The sequence below is a fragment of the Melampsora larici-populina genome (assembly GCF_000204055.1).
Source record: "Melampsora larici-populina 98AG31 unplaced genomic scaffold MELLAscaffold_42, whole genome shotgun sequence".
In the NCBI taxonomy this organism is placed as follows: Eukaryota; Fungi; Basidiomycota; class Pucciniomycetes; order Pucciniales; family Melampsoraceae; genus Melampsora; species Melampsora laricis-populina.
Window position 1 is genome coordinate 564,353 of NW_006768806.1, and position 18,693 is coordinate 583,045.

An 18,693-nucleotide genomic window follows, 5' to 3' on the forward strand; every position below is an offset into this window, starting at 1 on the left:
AGTGGATATCGAGAGTAGCACCTCCTCCGGCGAGATTCAATTTAGCACCGGGGTCATGATTTTCCATTAATGTAGCGGATTCGAATAAGCTCGCATCATGAAACATGTGATGCGAAGCTCCGGTATCGATCAGAGCGACTGAACCACATTTATCTCCAGCACAGGTTACTTGAGGATCGGCCGAGCATGAAAACTTTCCATCAATCTCTACTCGGTAACTAACTTCTCTTTCTTCAAGTTTGAGATTTTCAAAAGCCATATCGAGTTCTTCTGAATTTGGGAAATCAGAAAGATTAGAATGATGATTTAATCCTCTGGCTAGATGAGCACCTCGGCCACCGCGACCTCTACCACGAAAACCACCACGACCTCCACCACGGCCACCACGTGGATACTCGATCCATTCTCCAGATTCTTGTTTGGATCGTTTCCATGACTCCATTTTGCTGGCATTGTTAGGGTGATGGTAACATTCCAACTGATCGTGAGGTTTTGTTGGATGGTCCTGACCTAGGCATTTAGTCTTACTGCAAGTTTGCCATCTTCCAGTCCGGCGGCTTTGACTGGCTTCGGAAGATTCTGCGATACGACTAGACTGTTGCCGATTGGAGGAAAACATTTTTCGAGTTTGGTAGGTTTTCTTCAATTCGGTTTCGAGGTTTCGGAATTTGACATGACCTGCGTCTAATAAATCACAGCCTTTTTCAGCCCAGCTTTGGTTGAGTGATCGGACAAATTGGCGAGCCTGTTCTTCTTCGGACATTTCACCGTTTGAACCTAGGTAAGCGTCAACTTTGGCTCTGAAGATATCAATATATTCTAATAAGTCTTTTGAGGAGGTTTGAGACAAATCAGTGATTTCGCTTCGTAACATGAGTTTGACCGACTCTGAATTACTGATATGATATTCGCGGATCGTCTTCCACAGTAAAGAAGGCGACGGTATCGTAATTTTAATACCGTTCTCAAATTTTGATATCATTGATATAAATCGAGTGGACTGAGTAAGATCAATACTAGATAGTAGCCAGTAAAACAAGGCTTTCTTGGTGGCTGATAAGACTTCGGGGTCCATACCCGTACCTCCAGCATCTTCTGAGTCAAGATAATGGTCATAGGACGTGGCCATTAATCCAAAACGAATCGCGTCGGACCAGGCAACATAGTTGGATGTTGATAACTTGATGTTGATGGTAATCTTATGTAAGATTGAATTCATTTTGATTGACTGACGTTGAGCGGGCGTATCGGTGTCAATTGGTGCAGTGGTAGCCATATTAGCGGATGGGACAGTAGTATGCGCTGAATGAGCTGATTCGGATGAATTTGAATTCTCTGATTGATCTTCTGTCTGAGATCCGGCGTAAGTCTCGTCGGTATCCTCTGAGTATGGAGCTGGGGTGGATGCAGGTGTTGGTAACTGGGAATCGTCAAGTGCTTCTTCTCTTCCTGACATGGATTTGCGTTTCGAATGAAATAACTAAGAGCTGAACCAAGCTCCCGCTACCGTGAAAAGCGACAAATCTCCTTTGTCGAGATACCTGAATTCCCGTGACAGTTTCTAGAAGTGAGTCTCAATCACTTCTCGTCACAATACCTGAAACACTAACCTGAATTCCCGTGACAGTTTCTAGAAGTGAGTCTCAATCACTTCTCGTCACAATACCTGAAACACTAACCTATAAGGTTTGTTCAGGTCACAATATAAAATAAGGAAAAGGGTCGACGCGATGAGTTCAGTAAGATTCTTTTCCTTTCCGTAAGAAGACGGATCAATTTCACCTGAATTCCCGTGACAGTTTCTAGAAGTGAGTCTCAATCACTTCTCGTCACAATACCTGAAACACTAACCTATATAGAACAAAAGATAGAAATAGACAAGTACAAAAAGGACACTACTTGTTAGATGAAGAGAATAGAAAGAATAGACCAGTTGACTATGTATCTGACCTATAAGGTTTGTTCAGGTCACAATATAAAATAAGGAAAAGGGTCGACACGATGAGTTCAGTAAGATCTAGCGTTGACAATGATTCAGATGAAAAAGAAAAAGATAACATCACAGTATGATAATTAGTAACAGTCATATTGAAGATCAAACTAATGGAGAGTAGAGACTATTGATGATAATGTAGTGAAGGGGTTGAACTTACTCTTTTCCTTTCCGTAAGAAGACGGATAAAGGAAAAGAGTATTAGCGCGAAAAGGGGGAGGCGCAATTTAAATAGGGATCATTTAAGTTTGAGTCTGACATCTTAAGTTTGAATAAAACTACTGTATTTTAGTATGTAAAGTGATTTGATACTTAGAGTCTTATTCACCTTTCACCACGGCTGAAACCTAGGTACGAGAGACTGAGGTGTCTCTCAACAACAAGATCTCTTATCTGGCTCTCATGGTCTATTACTATGATCCAGGAGCAGTTGTATTGACGTCGTATCAACATGGAGTTTCACATCGTCTCACCTTTTCCCTCTGTGAATGTGCTAATGTGCACTACGTATTTCCAAAAACTTCGGCTCATGATCTCAAAGACCTGGAAGGTGAGAATGGTGCAATCTTTTTACCTCTCAATGTGCGACCAATGCTCACCATTATGGGCAAATCTGAATACACTGCTCATGTTGAAGCTGATTTGGCTACACAAAAAACTAAAAAATGATTTGAACTGTGTGAAATATTATTTTGTCTCTTTTTTTCCTTCAAGAAGAACTCAATCAAGTTGAAATACACATTGTATGGTTTGGATTGAGCAATTAAAGATGTCATTTTTTCCAAATTTTTCAAAAGAAAACAAATCCCCCAAAACGCTCAAAACCAAGTTTTTGAATGTTAGGGTCCTGAAGGAATAAATCTCATGGAAACTTGAGAACTTTTTTTTAAGGTTAGGGACCAAAAAGGAATTAGTGGGTCCAAAAACCCGAAAAAACAGGAATGAATTAGGTGATTTTGGCCGATTTCTCGTCCCTATCATCTATAGGAGCTAGCCGGGGTCCTATTGGGCCCTTGTAAGATTTGGCTTACACCATGGTCCAAAAGATTGAAACATGCATGGACAGAGTAACCCAGGTCAGCGCAAAGGCTGACACCAAGTGAGCCAAAAAAAAACCTGCCACCAGTATAATTTTGACTGTAAAAGAAAACAGAATCAAGTAGGTCTGAATTCTTCCCATCTCTATGGGTTGAAACTTGCATATTGTAATTTATCTGTTGTCCTATCAAATCCATGTGGGTGTCAGCTTTCCAGCTTTTGTAAAGCACAAAACATATGAATGAATACACAAATATTCTGACCTTGTACTACCTTGTTGTGCAAAGCCTTGATCCGCTCAGCAAGCAACAGGCCGGCGGTTTTTTGAATGAAGCTTGTGACTCTTTCCGCTGCCGCATATGTCTTGGGGTTTACAGCTGCATTGAGAGCTCTCAATATTTCATAGGGCCAAAGGATTTCTGACCGGATGCAAGCATTCTTGATTCTTTGGAATACATGATTCTCCCCAAGACCTGAAATTTGTGGCAGGTACTGATCGTCCATAGGACCCTCTCCAATATCATCCATAGTATATCCTTGGTGTTCCATGCCCAATTGCATCTCAGTGTTGGCCCTAGAAAGGTTCTAAAGGGGAAAACTAATCAGCCACACTTTTGATTGAATAACTCTCTGAAATGACATACCCATTGTGTTGGGTAACCAAATGACTCGCAAGGAAGCAATCCATACACAGCACCCCAACATTGTACAGGCTTGTTCTTTGCTCAACAAAGATTTGGCTGATTCAAATGGCTAGAGGGCACATCTTCACTTGTAGGACCATTGAAGAAGGGAAGAGCATAAACTTGTGCAGCGCCTTCAAAGGCTTTCAGTGCTCTATCCTAAGTGATGGAAGAAAACTTTGTGAAATCTTGTACACATCATAAGCTAGAAAACCAAGATGGATGTACGTAACCAGACATACTGTGACTACTGCTCTTTTTAGGTTTGCTTATGTTTTGATCCAAGTTTTTCACAGGTTGAGGAGGTAAAGCCATGACAAGCATTCAACCAGCCAAATCAACAAGAACCGCAGCCTTATTGAAAGGTAGTGCACGCAGGGACAGGGACCGTTCAGAGATGAGGAGATTCAAAGCTTTGAGGGTTGGATACCAAAGAGCCAAAGGTCTATCTTGGGTAGTGTTTGGGGTGTAGGAACCAATTGTGGATTTGATGTGTAAAGCACATATCTTGAGATCATTTTGTCTACCTGTGAGGGATTGGAGATTATCAAAATCAAAGAGTATCTTGTCAACAGATTGAGGAATGCACCCAATTGGCAGATGATCAGTCTCTTCTAGAAAATATACAACTGAAATGTCATAACCAATCACTTCAGGTGTGATATTGTGTGGTGTTTGGCGAAGGTATTGGTTGCAGACTGAACTTCACATGTAGTTGTTAGGATAATGGTGAGTGAGGACATTGGTTTTAAATTTTGGGTCAACATGTGGCGTCCACAGTTTTTTTCCTGTACAAGACCAAAGAGCAAAAGTCAATTATACAGATAAAAAATAAAAATCAATATACTGATGATCTTGAGGTTGGTCATATGGTCCTTTGGAATGTTTGGCATTGATTTTGTCACGCGTCCGAGATGGGCCCATTCCTAAACAATAACATGAATCAGTTCTATATAGCATGCTGAGATGAGCTTGAACCCTGTCAATCCTCGTCATCAGCCTACAATTTAATAGCAATTGAGCAGTTTAAGACCTGTCAGTGCTGCTCAGATTACAAAAATGGTGTTTTAAGAAAAATAGTGGTACATAAACTTGAACACCCAACCTGGAAACCCATGGACAAAACCCATGACAACCCAATTGTTTTGGGGGTTTTAGGTTGGGTGTTCATGTTTGTGTGCCACTAATAACTTGTATGATGGATTTTATAAGCATCAAGGGTTGATACCCTTTCATGATCATCATCACAGCACAGCACTGAGCATCTATCTATTTTCAATTTTCTCCTCAAATTCAAAATTAGAAATGACAAAAATGAAGGGAGGGAGAAAACTAAAGAGAATATTGAAAAATCAGAGATGAAAGCACATAATGGGCTGAGATGAGCTTGAAATCTGTCAATCCTCATCATCAGCCCTGCAACAAGAGGTAGCAATGGAGCAACCTGAGACCTGTCAGTGCTGTCCAAATTGCTCTAGTAAACAAAAAACATATAAAGAGAAGAAGAGCAACAAAAGTAATAAGACAATTGGGTAAATATCACAAACCAGCAAGATTGAAGTTTGGGGAGGGGATGGTCAAAGGCAAGGTGTTCAAAGGTAAAGTTTTTATTCAAAAAGAAGAAAGGGCTTTTATTGGTCTCCCAAAAATTGGTAGTCCGAGGTAGCTTCTTTACGCACTTCTACGCATATTGCCAACTTCTATGTGTTGTCCAAACATACCGGGCTGAACTCTGACACCCTTGCCTGAGCAGACTGAGAAAATGTTACCTACCTTCAAACCTTGCAAACCTGTTATGAGATAGGAGTCTGTGGTTTCCGTCGCCATTGATCATGAAGCGAGAAAGTATCAACCAAAGAATGTACAGCTGTTTGCATAAAAAATGCCGTCACCCTTTTTTATTTTTTTATTTTTTTTAAGTTGCACTAAAAATTACCCAGGTAGAGTCTACATAAGAGCTGTAGTAGGCTCTCAACTTTTTCAAGGGTGCAAAGTTTGCAAAAGATCCTCATCCACTATTGTTGCTGTAAATGGTCTTGGTATTGTATATTTGACTGAAATTTACAGTGCCAAGCCTCAAAATCACCAATTGTGTGCAAAGTACACATTGGCACGTACCTTTTCAGTAAAGAATCAGTAGAGATCCAGTAAATCTACAGGACCTATACCAAATTGGTATTTGAAAAATCTACCAAACATACCAAGCCAAATCCATCTCCACCTTTCCCAAAACCGTACTATGCCACATGCATATGTATTTATTTCCTGTTTTCATCACCTGCAATTTTGATTCATCCGTTCATCAATTCAAACTTCAAATGTTTCCTTCTTCATCTCTTAAATCATATCAAAATGAATGCAACTACAATGAAACCATCAGATTCAAACCAACAACAAATCACTCTGCAAAAAATTGATGATCCTTTTGAAAATATGTTTCTCCACATTTTTGTCCCCTAAAGCCTCCCTGTATGGGTAGGATTTCTACATATAATTCCTGAATGGGTCTGCAAGTTTGATTTCCTGAAGTTCTTTGCCCCAAGACAAATTTTGAGGGAACATATTGCCAAAATCACTCTGAATTTGATTGATATACATGTAAATGGTATTTTACAAAAATTTCTGCCATAAACTGTGCCATATTCTGCCTAGAATCAAAGAATCAATCAAAATGTTGACTGCTCATGTACACACCACAATTACATATAGAGATACTGCCCATACAGGAAGGCTTTAGGGGACAAAAATGTGGAGAAACATATTTTCAAAAGGAATATCAATTTTTTTGTGTATGTATATTGATGAAGCTGGAAGATATTCCAGAATCAATTCTCAGGTATAGTACAAAAATAGTATCTTTTGTCGGTGATTTTTTTTCAAACTTCAATGACTCAGTCAATTTATGTCACAAAGGTTAATAAGCTATATATTCTTGGGGGGAAATGCAGGAGCAGGTTTGTACAGATTTATGATGCTGTATGACATCATCTCACTTTTGGTGGTATCCCAACCACTTCTCAACAAATTCTCAATTGATGGATGTTATCCACTTGATATCCATTTCACAACTTTCTCATGACTTTCTCATAACTTGCTAGGCTCAGTGGGATGCACTGCCCTGCCAGTGACTTGTGAGTGGGGGCTGTGTATGCAACCTTTAAAATTCAGCACATCATGATCAACGCAGCTGCTCTTTATGTAGAATTTACATCGGTAATTTTTAGTGCAACTAAAAAAAATCAAAAATGAAAAAGGGCGACAGCATTTTTTATGCAAACAGCTGTATTTCAAATTGTTCCAGAAACAATTTGAATGAACGCTGCAATGCCAATGGCTGAGCAAGTTAAGCGCAGCATAAAACTCACTTCACTGGCCAGCTGCGTTGGCGACAATTCAACTGTGGGTGCTACCATGAAAATCGTGTGCTAAGGTGATTTTCATGGTAGCACTTCAGTGAAATCATCTTCCACCCACCTCTCCACAATGGAGCCTACAACAGCTAAAACAAATAAAAAAACAATCACCAAAAATGTTTGCTTTAGTGTATTGTTTAGGTGAATCTGGGTGATTTTCATAGAACAAAAAGCGTCCTCGGCCAATATGTAAGAATACAATGTTTTTGGAAAAACCAGAGATATATTGCACAACAAGGGGTAAGAAGCTTCCTTGGGTGCGGTCAAATCATGGAGTACCCAAACCAGATTCAACAACTGTCTTTTGATGATATCCATCTTGTACCAATTTCTTCTCCTTTTAATCTCCCAATTCCATTTGATGATCAAGAGGACCATTCCAACCTTTTTCCGAGTTCACACCAAAAGAGTCACGAAAAATCTTGTTGTCTACGTTATACACTTGGAATTGTGGTTAATGGCTTTTTATGATTTTTTCAGTTTTCTACATATACTACAAATATCTACAACATCAGCTAACAACATCTACAACATCTCATGATTTCATAACCAGAAAGGTGATCACTATTCCAAGATTTTTCCTTTGATCAGTAACCATGAAGTTCTACAAAACTCAAGTTCTGTCGATTTTTTGATCTCAATCAACTGCCACAAATAAATAACCGTATCCCTTGACCCAAAAACAATCTACTACAAAATTTACAAAATAGATTTCCATACATCAATGATTCTAATGATCACCACATCTGATTTACCGGCATAAGAGTTTTACTTGAGTTTGAATCCAATTTCTTGACTTTGAACGCTACCACCGTTCAATGGAAATGAGAATAAATAAATAAAGCTCCAATATGTTCAGTAAGACCTTGAAGAATCTCAACAGATCTGCAAAAATCATTTTGATGGATTCCAGCAGTATCTTTGAAAGCATTGATTACAGAGACCTTCACGTGGAATTTTTTGTCGCTCTCGAGACCTATCAACTACAGCGCAGGCGAGACAAGCAGACCAATGTGGATCACGAAACACTCGGTTTTTGATATTTTCTTCTGAAGGGAATCCTCGATAACCAATCTCGGAAGCTGCGCCAAGGAAAGATTCGACTTGTTTACGTGGATACTAAGAATAGAAAATCATCATAAGTTTCGATTTCTATGATTCTCTCTGATGATGACAAAATAGAGTTTGATTTACCTGAAGTTGATCAACTGATGTGTTCGTGATACCAGCTGATCCATCCAAAGGAGCTGAATTAGGTAGCCATACGATCAATGGAACCTCAGGCTCGTTGCACCCGAAGAAATTCGGATGTGATCTTATTTTCTCGTACTCGGCTTCCGAACTTGGAACTCGGGGAAAACTATAGGCGCCTTCTGAAAGCTGAGCTCTATGAGATGCAGCTCGTAAAGAATCTCCAGTGGCATACTCATTTCCCACTGCTCCATCCTACGTCATAGGTAAAGAAAGTTACATTAGAAGCTAACCAAGAAGGACTAGGTGGGAACAAATGTAAGGTAATCATTGATAAAGAGATACTGACCTTGGCTAAGCTCACTGCATCAATACCAATGATGATATCCACCTTTCGGGCTGGTTGTAGCATTGGTAGATAGGGCGTCATACCTGTAATAAATAGGACATTGAAATTAGAATGATGGTATGATCGTTGGCTAAGATGGTAGACGTACTGCCGTCGTAACCTCCGTCTAGGAGGCGAAGATCAGCTGATGTCTTATCCAAATAAGTGTTAGTCCCCTCCTGAAAAAAAGGATTAGGGACTGAGGCTGTATCGAGAGGAATACCGGGCTGGAAGCTTCCAAAAGTAGTGTTGATGAGAGTCATGACCTTGAAAACTGGACTCTGTTTAGAGAGGTAAGCCGGGCTCGTGACAACCTTTGGAAAGATATTACTAGAGACAGCAGCAAGATAACTAGCTTGATCAAAACCTTGAGCACATTTTTGAGTTTCTGATTTTCCACCTTTCAAGCGTGTACCTAAATATTCTGTTGGTATAAAGCTAGCCAAGTTGGTGTCCCAACTTCCGGACTCTATTGGTGTGAATTCGTAAGCGGTGTTCGTCAATGGGACAAAGGCTGAAGGTTGTTTCTTTGTTTCATCTTGACGCGGTGAGAGCGAGGTAGCTGTGATGATAGGAAAAGGTTGTTCAAAACGCTGGAACGTAGGGCTGAAGCCGTAGAATTACAAATAAGCCATCAAACTGGACTTGAACCTTTTGTTTTTGCAAAAAAACGACTTACGCATTTCGAATGCCCGAGAAAGTGACATCTATCCCGTGTGGTAGAGATTGATCAAAGAAGTTACTTTCCGTGGTTCCAGTGATGATATGATAACGCAGCATTAAAGACCAAAAGTCTACTATGGTGACATGAAATCCCGCCTTGACCTTTTCACCCATTCTTGCCGCAATGTCGGCCAAATATTTTGCATTCTTCTCTTCAATTCCCTTACCATCAGGAACTGTTTGATTATCAGCAGGCTAATGGTTGATAAAAAGTTTACATCAATTTTCAATCAGAGTAATTCATAATAATTCAACTTGACTCACACTGAACAAATCATATTGTAATAAAAGACTTCCAAACTGGCTAGCCGTGTTTTTGCCCTTGGGAGAACGTCCTGAAAGAGCTAAATCATAAAGTGTTGGGAAATTCGCCTGAGCGAGAGCAGTGACCACCCAAGCACCTCCACTAAGACCAACAACATAATCACTAGCTTGTAAAAGTCCACCCGTACCAACCTGAGCTGAGGTTTTGTTTCTTCCATCAAACGCATTCAAAACACCACTCGCATACAATGAAGCACGGAATCCTCCGCCAGAGGTGGCTAAAGCTGTACGAGGTAGAATGTTGAGATCTTTTGAGGCGAGGATGGTTTCGAGGTATTTAGGTAATACACTGTTACTAGACGTAGTACTGTTAGAATCGCGTCGAGACTGAGTAGAGGTATTGGCTTCGGGGCGATTCTTCTTTCCAGCCGCTGCAGCTTTCAAGCTTTGCTGGACGTTACGCAGGAAAGTCACATATGCTGGACCAGCTATTTGTTGACGACGACGCTGTAAGTAATGAAGTTCAGATGGATTCAATTGTTGAGAGCTCTTGGTACCTGCCTTTCGAAGTGAAAAGTTGGCAGGACACTGAATGTAACCGATAGAAGATACCTGATCAAGCAGGGTTGAAGTATATACAATGAAGAGGAAAAGGTTGAATGCGAAAAAGGTGGAATGGTTGAAGAGTTGATACATTTCGAAAAAGGATAGCTAAGATAAGAAGCAGACAAGACAGATAAGGAAGGCTTACGACTACGATGCAAATCAAACTAAAGGACTGAAAAACAACACAAGATGAACTATTTATAATGAGATATGACTATACTATAGACAAGAAACTGAGACTGATGTAAACAAAGACAAAAAAAACATCAGAGAAGAAAGTTGAAGCGGGTGAAGCGAGGTGAAGACTGAGATTTCATAAGATAAATCCTGATTTCAATCAACACCGTAAAATCAAGGGACCTCATTCGAGGCTCTATTCACTCCAATCAGAAGCATTGTTATCTAACCAATCAATTTTAAGCCTATATACCCTGACTACAGTCTATATTTCAATCCTTCAGGTGTTTTTTCATTCAGGTTGAATCTATCTCAGGATCTTGATTGGTAGGAAAAACAAAACTACACCCTCAAATAACCTTACTTGAGCCTACCCTACCCACTCATTCACCGAGGCAGGCTGATGAGAAATATTTATGACTGACACATATATGGCTTCAGGGAATGTGCACTCAGAGTATCGCATGGCACCCTTGCTGATAGACAAATCCACAGTGATCAGAAATCTGTGTGATCATGTACAGTCAAGGGACTAAATCTCTTGCTCTCAATTGTCTTACCCTCCAATTGTCAGCCCATACCATTGCAGAGGAAAATCCAACATAGGCCTTCCAAAAATCGTCGGCAGGTTTCGTGTCTACTCTCACGTATCGCCGCCGGAACCAAGCCAGAACAGAAACCTTAAGCATAAGAGGTGGTTCCATTAGATTTTGTGATGAAGACCGATTAGTAGATCTAATGTCAGTGCAATGAGAGGTTGGATTTTCCCCACTCCAGAAGAAATCAAGAGACACAAAAGACATTGAGAGCAAAGCAATCCTGGCACTGCAAAAGACTTTTACTCGTTGGGTTCTGTGTCTATAGCTTTTCTTAGTCTTCTTCCATAACATTAATATAGACCTGAAATATACAGCACTCTTCACTGAGATAATTCGGATACTTTGTGCAGAAGATCCAAACGTGCCTCCAATGCAATCATTGAAGTCTCAAAGATGATCTCCAGACTCTAGACGAGTCAGTATTGAGTTCAGTACCTCTTTATAGCCATGATGACATATGACCATGTTCTATAGTCTTGACCATAGCTTTAACTACTTAATGACCAAAACGCGAAAAGATTTAACCAACCAGTTTCTTTCGAAAAAGAAAAAAAGCAAATTCACGTCTCCAAAAGCAAACACTCGAATTCGTACCTCAATCAAAACCAACTTACTCATTTAAACCAAACTTCAAGGTATTTTTCAGGAACGAATCAAGAAAACTTAACGAAAATGGATGAAGATAGAGAAGTTTCAAGATTACATCGAGTGAATCGTACAATCAAAGAATTAGTTAGAGATCGAGTCAGTCTTGATTACATTTCTTCCGAAGAAAAAAAACAAAAATCATTCAGAACTCAACTTGAACTGATCATATTCTCAAATTAATCAAAATCTAAAGGGATACGAAGTTACTGAAGATGAAATTAAAATCTCATTAAACGATTTCAGAATGCAAAAACTTTCAAGTGGAATAGTAGAGTAATCTCCCCTTCCCCAAGAAAAACTACAAATCAAAACAAAACAAACACAAATTTCTATAATCTTAAACTGATCTCTGATTAACTTTTCTTTTTCAAATTAATCATTCAAACAGTCGATCAGTCCTAAATTTCGTTGCACAAAAACCTGATACAGATGAAAGGATTTATATATTTTATACCGATGAAAAATCAGTAGGAATCAAAACCATGAGAAAGTAAGTTCTTGTTCATTCACAATACCCCTTTGAAACAAAAATCACCCCCCCTGCAAAAACCACCTTTCAACCACCACCAATTGATCAAACTCAACTTTTTCTATTTTTATTTAGGTTTATCGGTGTCTTAGACGAACGTAAAATTGAAACCGGTATCCTAATCTACGCATCAGCCATGACTCCATCAGCCAACAAAGTCATCGTTTCAATGGCCCAACAATTCACCTTAGAAGCTTTTCAAGAAGCCGAATTATTAGTCAACATCACTCATCATATCATGGTACCTAAGCATGAAGTGATGAAACCAGCTGAAAAAGCCGCTTTATTAGCTAGATAGTCAGTTCTCCTTTTTTCCATCTTCTTTCATCATCATCATCCTCTTAATTTTTTACTCACTTTTGGGTTTGGTTTGGGTTTCTTTTTGAAGTCGTCTTCATGATACTCAACTTCCTAGAATTCAACTTAATGATCCAATAGCAAGATACTATGGTTTAAAAAGAGGTCAAGTCGTAAGAATCATTAGACCATCAGAAACAGCTGGTCGTTATGTCAGTTATCGTTTAGCAATGTAACCCAATCAACAAAAACAAAACGTGACCTTTTCTTTTTCTCATCCAATGATCTCTTTGTCTTTCCAGTCTAAATTTCTCCAAATATATATATCTCTTTCTAAAAACTTTTATTATCATCACGGATTCTGTTGGCAGAAATACCTTTACTTACTTACTCTCTTGATCCCAAAAAGAAAATTGTGACTTGGAACAAAACCAAAAAAAAAAAAACTTTTCAAATCTGTAACTAGCATGTTGTATGAATGACATCTTCCAATTGATTTTCTTCATAAACCAACCTATCATCATAATTCTTACTTTGTTCCCCTCAGTGCTGTGCAGTAATCTAATCTTGGTTTTAAACTTCGAATTGAGAAAGTCTTCAACTTTTCCCAAACTTTAAAGAAGACAATCAAATCTCATTTGAACGACTTTTTGTTTTCCTTCTCCAAAATTTCATATTCCGACTACAAAATTCAATTTAAAGAATTTTACAATTTTCCTTTTGAGGTTTGTTTCATCACTTGAGTCACTTGTATCTTATAATCTTTTTAAAATCAAAATAAATACAAAAACTTAAAAAGAATCATCACCAAGATCCAAAACAAATGAGCTTGACAAAACAACCAGTTTTCTTCCAAATACACTTTCAATGTATGATGAGACTATATATATATATAGATATATATAATTCTTTTTTCTTCTACAACACAATCAAAACCTAAACTTTTCTTTTTCTTTACCATTCGAATGTTTCCCAACTCCAGCGTCTCTTTTATTCCTCTTAGCCGATTCTTCTGCCACCAAATCAGATAAATCTTCTCTACCACCTTGTTGATTTCCAATCGATCCATTCAAATTCACTCTCTGTTTAGATTCTTCATACCTTTGTCTTAATTCTTCTTCTGAAAGTCCTTCTAATTCAGATGGATCTAATGTGACTTCTACTCCAGTTTGTTTACGCTATATATCAAAGAAAAATCCAAAATCATCAAAGTTTCATTCAGTTCAATACTTCTCAAATTTAAATCCAAAGGAAAAACTCTTTCATTCCTTACCTTATTCCCTCGATCTTCTTGTCCCAACATCGCAACATTATGACCTTGTTGAGAAATCCCCCTAACATCATAAACTCTCTCACTCCCCATAAAACCTGTGACTTTACTTTCTTTTTCTGGTATCACTTGATACAAACTCTTAGGAGCTCCATTCTCCATTCCATCTGATTCATTCATTCCAGTACCTTCTCTTCTCTTACGTAATTCCAAGAAATCAGGTGTTTCCAATCCACCCGGTACCGTCGAAGTAATCGAGGCTAATCCAGATGGGGTTTCTAATCCAGTAGGGGTTTGAAGTCCTTCTGGTTGATGACTTGCTCCTCCTGTTTCTTCATCTGATTCTTCTTCGGATTCTTCTTCTGATTCCTCTTCATCTGATAACAATTCTCCCCAGAATTCTTTCGAAACCGGTTCTCCGTACTAGATAGATTCGCATCAATAAATCCAATTCATGAGCTTCGAATCAATACACTTCGAATCAGTTCAGTTCATCACCTACCGCGTTATCATACTTTGGTACCTGCCCAAACACATCACCATACAATGGACGTCCATATTCATCTGTAGGAGGTTTACCCCATCCACCCGGATGATAACCCCACTGAGCACCTTCAGGTATAGGAGCATTCAAACCTGGAATCTTCAAATTAGGATAACTCGGAGGTGGACCATATCTTTGCATGGCAATCAACCAAGGAGGTGGAGCCAATGGAGGGATCGATAAAGCTTCTTTTAAATCTTCTGATAAATCTCCTGGTCGTTTTTCTTTTAATTTCGTTTCAAACTCTTTACCTTCGTAATACCTTTTCTTAAACAAATTCATCATAAGTTCAATACATGAAAACCTCTTAATTCAAATCAAGAGTTGGGTAAGAAAGAAGACGAAAAAAAACCTAATCTTACATTTCACCAAAAGTTGTCATCGGGGGTGGGATTTGATATTTAAAGAATGCGTCATGAAGCTTTTGATAATCGATATCAATCTTTCCCATCTTAGGTTGAACTCTTTCTCTTGTCTTTTGTCTTAAAGATTGTTCTGATTCTTTTTCCTTAATAGCATCTCTCTGAGTAGCAATTCCAGTATCGGCAATATAACCTTGTCAAAAAACCAACAAGATTCGTCAAAAAAAAAAGAATTCACCAACAACCATGAATGTTTAGACTAACTTGGTAATTGAAACGCAGGTTTTTCAATCCCACGTTTACCCTGTAAATAATCCCTCTTTTGACTCCAATGTGCCGGAATAGGTACCGTGTTTCGATAACTCTTAAGTTGGACTAATAACTTTGGATCTTGTGCTGCTACATCTACCCATTCTACTACTTCTGGTTTTTTAACTAATCGTTTTAATTCGGCTACTGATAATCTTGCCATCTTTCTTTGTTTTCGTTTGGAGATATCTGGTTTAGGTGTATCTGAATCTCCACTAAATTCGATTCGATTCGATTCGTTGTAATTAGATTATGTCTTGGTAATTTTGAGAAAATGATCAGTTACTTACTCTGATGGCATTTCATCATCCGAATAAATCACTTGTCCTTTTCCAAGATCTTCAGCTTTACCACCATTCACATCGGTCTAAACCAAAAAAACCAAAACAAAATCCATCAATCTCTGCCAACCCTTGCTTCAGATCTTCGTTTCTTCGATCAATCAATCGATTCTAAACTCAACTCTTTGATCCTCTTCACTTAACTCAGGCTGAAATTTTGCAAACACGTCGGCAAAGAGTTCAAATGTGGTAGGATCTTGTTGATCGATCTTTATGATCTCATCCACTAACTCTGATGAAGAATCCATCTCACTTCGATCACCATTTTGATCTTGCTCGGTTTCTGACTATCAAACGAAATCAAAGAAAGAGAAAGAAAGTTAGTAAGAAGAATGTAGTCATGAGGTTTTTTGATGATGAATGGATATGAACCTTTGAAATCGAATGAACCTGATGAGTTTCTTCTTGAATCGATAGTTTCTTTGGTTTTTGTTTTTGTTTTAATCTTTTTAATTGACCTCTAGTTAAACCTTTGGTGAGATTAGATGAAAGACTTGATGTTGTTGTTGTTTCGATAGTTCCATTTGATTGGTTAGTCATTTTTGATAAACTTGATTGATAAACTGAACAAGTTACTCTTGAACTGTTTTGGTGCTCAAGCTTCCTTGTCAAATCTAATTTCAAATTAATCTCTAAAATTAAACTCATCCTAGGTACATAAATCAAAATTAAAACCCTAGTACTTGAGTTTATCGGTGGTACCTTAAGTCCCTCTTCTTAACCACTTTCATTTCTCTCTTCAGAGATCTTGCATTTCATCAACTCTGAGCCACTTCTCATTCTTATCAATTTTGTTTATATATACATACATTTTTCTTGATGTTCTAACTTGGGTTGAGATGTGCTCACTATAGCTTTACTTTCTTGCTCAAAACAAGACATTCAAGATCATTATTCATGTTATGTTTTCCTATGAGATATTTGACAAGATGTTGATAAAGCTATATGTATTGTACACTCAAAAGTAAGTGTGCCCTTTGTTATTGATCAAGGGAATACTGAAATCTCATCATAAGTTGAGCAACAAGGAAGTTTGTCTGTATCCTCAATCTCACTGCCCTACATCACCTTGACCTCCTCCACTACATCCTTGAAGTAATATTCTCATACCCTACATATCCGAAAGATTTCCACACTACCATCCAAACAGCTAGTCAACACGCCACCTCTTGACATCAAAGTCATCATACTATCCTCAAGAAAACTTACCATCTCTCAACCAATTCATTTACAAAAACATCAAATTTCAAATCCAATCTGACTCTCTCAGTCAACACAAAACTCCTTAAATTAAAGATCCTGAATTCCAAACGACACGATTCCATCGACCATTAACCATTATTCTATGCTTTATATTTCAAACCATCTTTAATCAAACTATGTAAATGATCCTAAAACTTCACCATAAATTCATCAAATTCAATAAAAACTTCATTCATCTATACTATAAAAAACGTAATGAATTCCAAGTGAAAGATAAAATAAATCTGTAACGATCTTTAATCACTCAAACATAATCAAAAACCAAAACCATAAAATAATCCATTTTGTTATCTCATTTCCTTCCACGTTTTTGTTTTGTTTTTTTAAAATTACTACCACCATGAATTTCATCTTGATCTTGATGATCATGATCTGTACCGATCCCATCACCACCACTCTTCCTTTTCCTATTAAACTTATTTCCATTCCTTTCAATCTCTCTCATTTCCCTTGCCACTTCTCTCGCCGCTTCTCCCACTCTTTCTCCCAAAACCATCACCTGTTCCTTTTGATGTTCAAACTCGTTCATCTTCTTTCCAATCACTCCTTCAATCCTCTGTAACAATTCAACATCATACTGAGTGACCAAAGTGATCGATTTACCTGATCTACCAGCCCTTGCAGTTCGTCCAACTCGATGAATATAATCTTTTGAATTCGTTGGTAAATCGAAATTGATCACACAATCTACTGCTGGAATATCTAATCCACGTGAAGCCACATCTGTAGCAACGAGTAGAGACTGATCACCCGATTTGAATTTATTCAACGCTCCTAGTCTAGCAGATTGAGATAATTGACCATGTAACGGAACAGCAGGAAAGCCTAGAGTCCTTAGTATAAGTGATAATCTAGAAGCATCATGAACCGTTCTCGTAAACACAATCAAACTTTTCCCACTCAATTCGTTGGCCAAATAAACTAAATAAGTATCTTTATGTTTGAAAGGTAAGAAAAGATACGTTTGAACTAAAGCTGAGACTGTATCATACTTGGCTGAGACTTCAACTTTTACTGGATTGTTTAATGATGCTCTTTGAAGTTTGGCGACTTTTGTTGTCATGGTTGCACTGAAGAGGTACGTTTTACGTTCTTTTGGTATCACTTTTAGGATCTTATCTATCACTGGTCCGAAATCCATATCTAATAATCGATCAGCTTCGTCCATAATCTTTAAAAATCATTATATAAATTCAAAATTTAAGATCAGATATTGAACTGTTTTGTGATGATCAGTTTATTGTGAAAAATTCTCAAAGATTGACTTACCAAGAATTGTAAGTTCCTAAGACTAAACCCCTTGGTATGTTCAAGATGATCATGTAATCTACCAGGAGTAGCCACAATCACATGAGGCTATTTTCCAAGAATTGATAATAATGTTAACAACAATCAGGATCAACTTGAAAAAAATCATTTCAAATTTTGTTTATATAAGAAAATCAGATCAACAAACCCTTTTAGACAAAGCAATAGCCTGACTCATCATATCCATCCCACCCACAATAACCACAGTCTTAACCCCAATAGTCGATCCAAGCGCATCAAACTGTTGACTGATCTGATAAGCCAATTCACGAGTAGGAGCCAACACACAAGCAAAGAAAGCACTAGGCGAATCCCAAAGAGATTGTAAGACAGGCAAAGCAAAGGCAGCTGTCTTACCTGAACCGGTTTGTGCTAGTCCAATGATATCTTTGTTTTGTAGGGCGTAGGGAATTGATTCGGTTTGGATTGGGGTGGGCGTTTTGAAGTTTAAGGATTCACAGGCTTTACAGAGTGGTTCGATTAATCCTAGTGAGGCGAAGGTGATGGGTTCGGTCTCTTTGGTTTCTTTTTCTTCTTCTTCTTCTTCTTCTTCTTCTTCTTGGTCATCTTGCTTGAGTTCTTCGTTGTCTGAATGTGAATTTGATGAAGAACTTGAAGATGATGCTAATGGTTTTCCATCTTGAGTTGATATTTGAGTTTGATTTTTTGTTGATAACATCTTTGATATGATATGATACGGTTTGGTTGGTTGGTTGGTTGGTGTTTTGATTGGTTAAAGTGAGTTCA

At 38.2% G+C, this 18,693-nt stretch overlaps 5 protein-coding genes across 5 annotated transcripts; 1 reads left to right on the forward strand and 4 right to left on the reverse strand.

The window, feature by feature from the left end:
• Positions 1-3,235: 3,235 nt before the first annotated feature.
• On the reverse strand, positions 3,236-4,029 carry MELLADRAFT_66407 (uncharacterized protein; the record flags this gene model as incomplete). The annotated part of the gene is made up of 3 exons (XM_007414318.1): positions 3,236-3,616; positions 3,676-3,755; positions 3,957-4,029. The coding sequence occupies 3 exons, from the start codon at positions 4,027-4,029 to the stop codon at positions 3,236-3,238; spliced, it is 534 nt and encodes a 177-aa protein (XP_007414380.1).
• Positions 4,030-8,021: 3,992 nt separating this feature from the next.
• Positions 8,022-11,180, reverse strand: MELLADRAFT_110225 (uncharacterized protein; the record flags this gene model as incomplete). Its single annotated transcript, XM_007414317.1, has 7 exons — positions 8,022-8,246; positions 8,322-8,573; positions 8,668-8,750; positions 8,816-9,312; positions 9,386-9,624; positions 9,694-10,305; positions 11,037-11,180. 7 exons carry the CDS (start codon positions 11,178-11,180, stop codon positions 8,022-8,024), a joined length of 2,052 nt encoding a protein of 683 aa, XP_007414379.1.
• Positions 11,181-12,490: 1,310 nt separating this feature from the next.
• MELLADRAFT_91445 (uncharacterized protein) lies at positions 12,491-12,785 on the forward strand (the record flags this gene model as incomplete). Its single annotated transcript, XM_007414269.1, has 2 exons — positions 12,491-12,549; positions 12,641-12,785. 2 exons carry the CDS (start codon positions 12,491-12,493, stop codon positions 12,783-12,785), a joined length of 204 nt encoding a protein of 67 aa, XP_007414331.1.
• Positions 12,786-13,478: 693 nt separating this feature from the next.
• On the reverse strand, positions 13,479-15,245 carry MELLADRAFT_38648 (uncharacterized protein; the record flags this gene model as incomplete). The annotated part of the gene is made up of 5 exons (XM_007414316.1): positions 13,479-13,727; positions 13,823-14,242; positions 14,322-14,625; positions 14,726-14,918; positions 14,990-15,245. Coding segments are annotated over 5 exons (1,422 nt in total), but the record flags the coding sequence as incomplete, so codon positions are not given.
• A 356-nt stretch (positions 15,246-15,601) lies between these two features.
• Positions 15,602-18,650, reverse strand: MELLADRAFT_75483 (uncharacterized protein; the record flags this gene model as incomplete). The annotated part of the gene is made up of 5 exons (XM_007414315.1): positions 15,602-15,658; positions 16,585-16,589; positions 17,029-17,809; positions 17,908-17,994; positions 18,095-18,650. The coding sequence occupies 5 exons, from the start codon at positions 18,623-18,625 to the stop codon at positions 15,602-15,604; spliced, it is 1,461 nt and encodes a 486-aa protein (XP_007414377.1).
• Between the last annotated feature and the right edge of the window lie 43 nt (positions 18,651-18,693).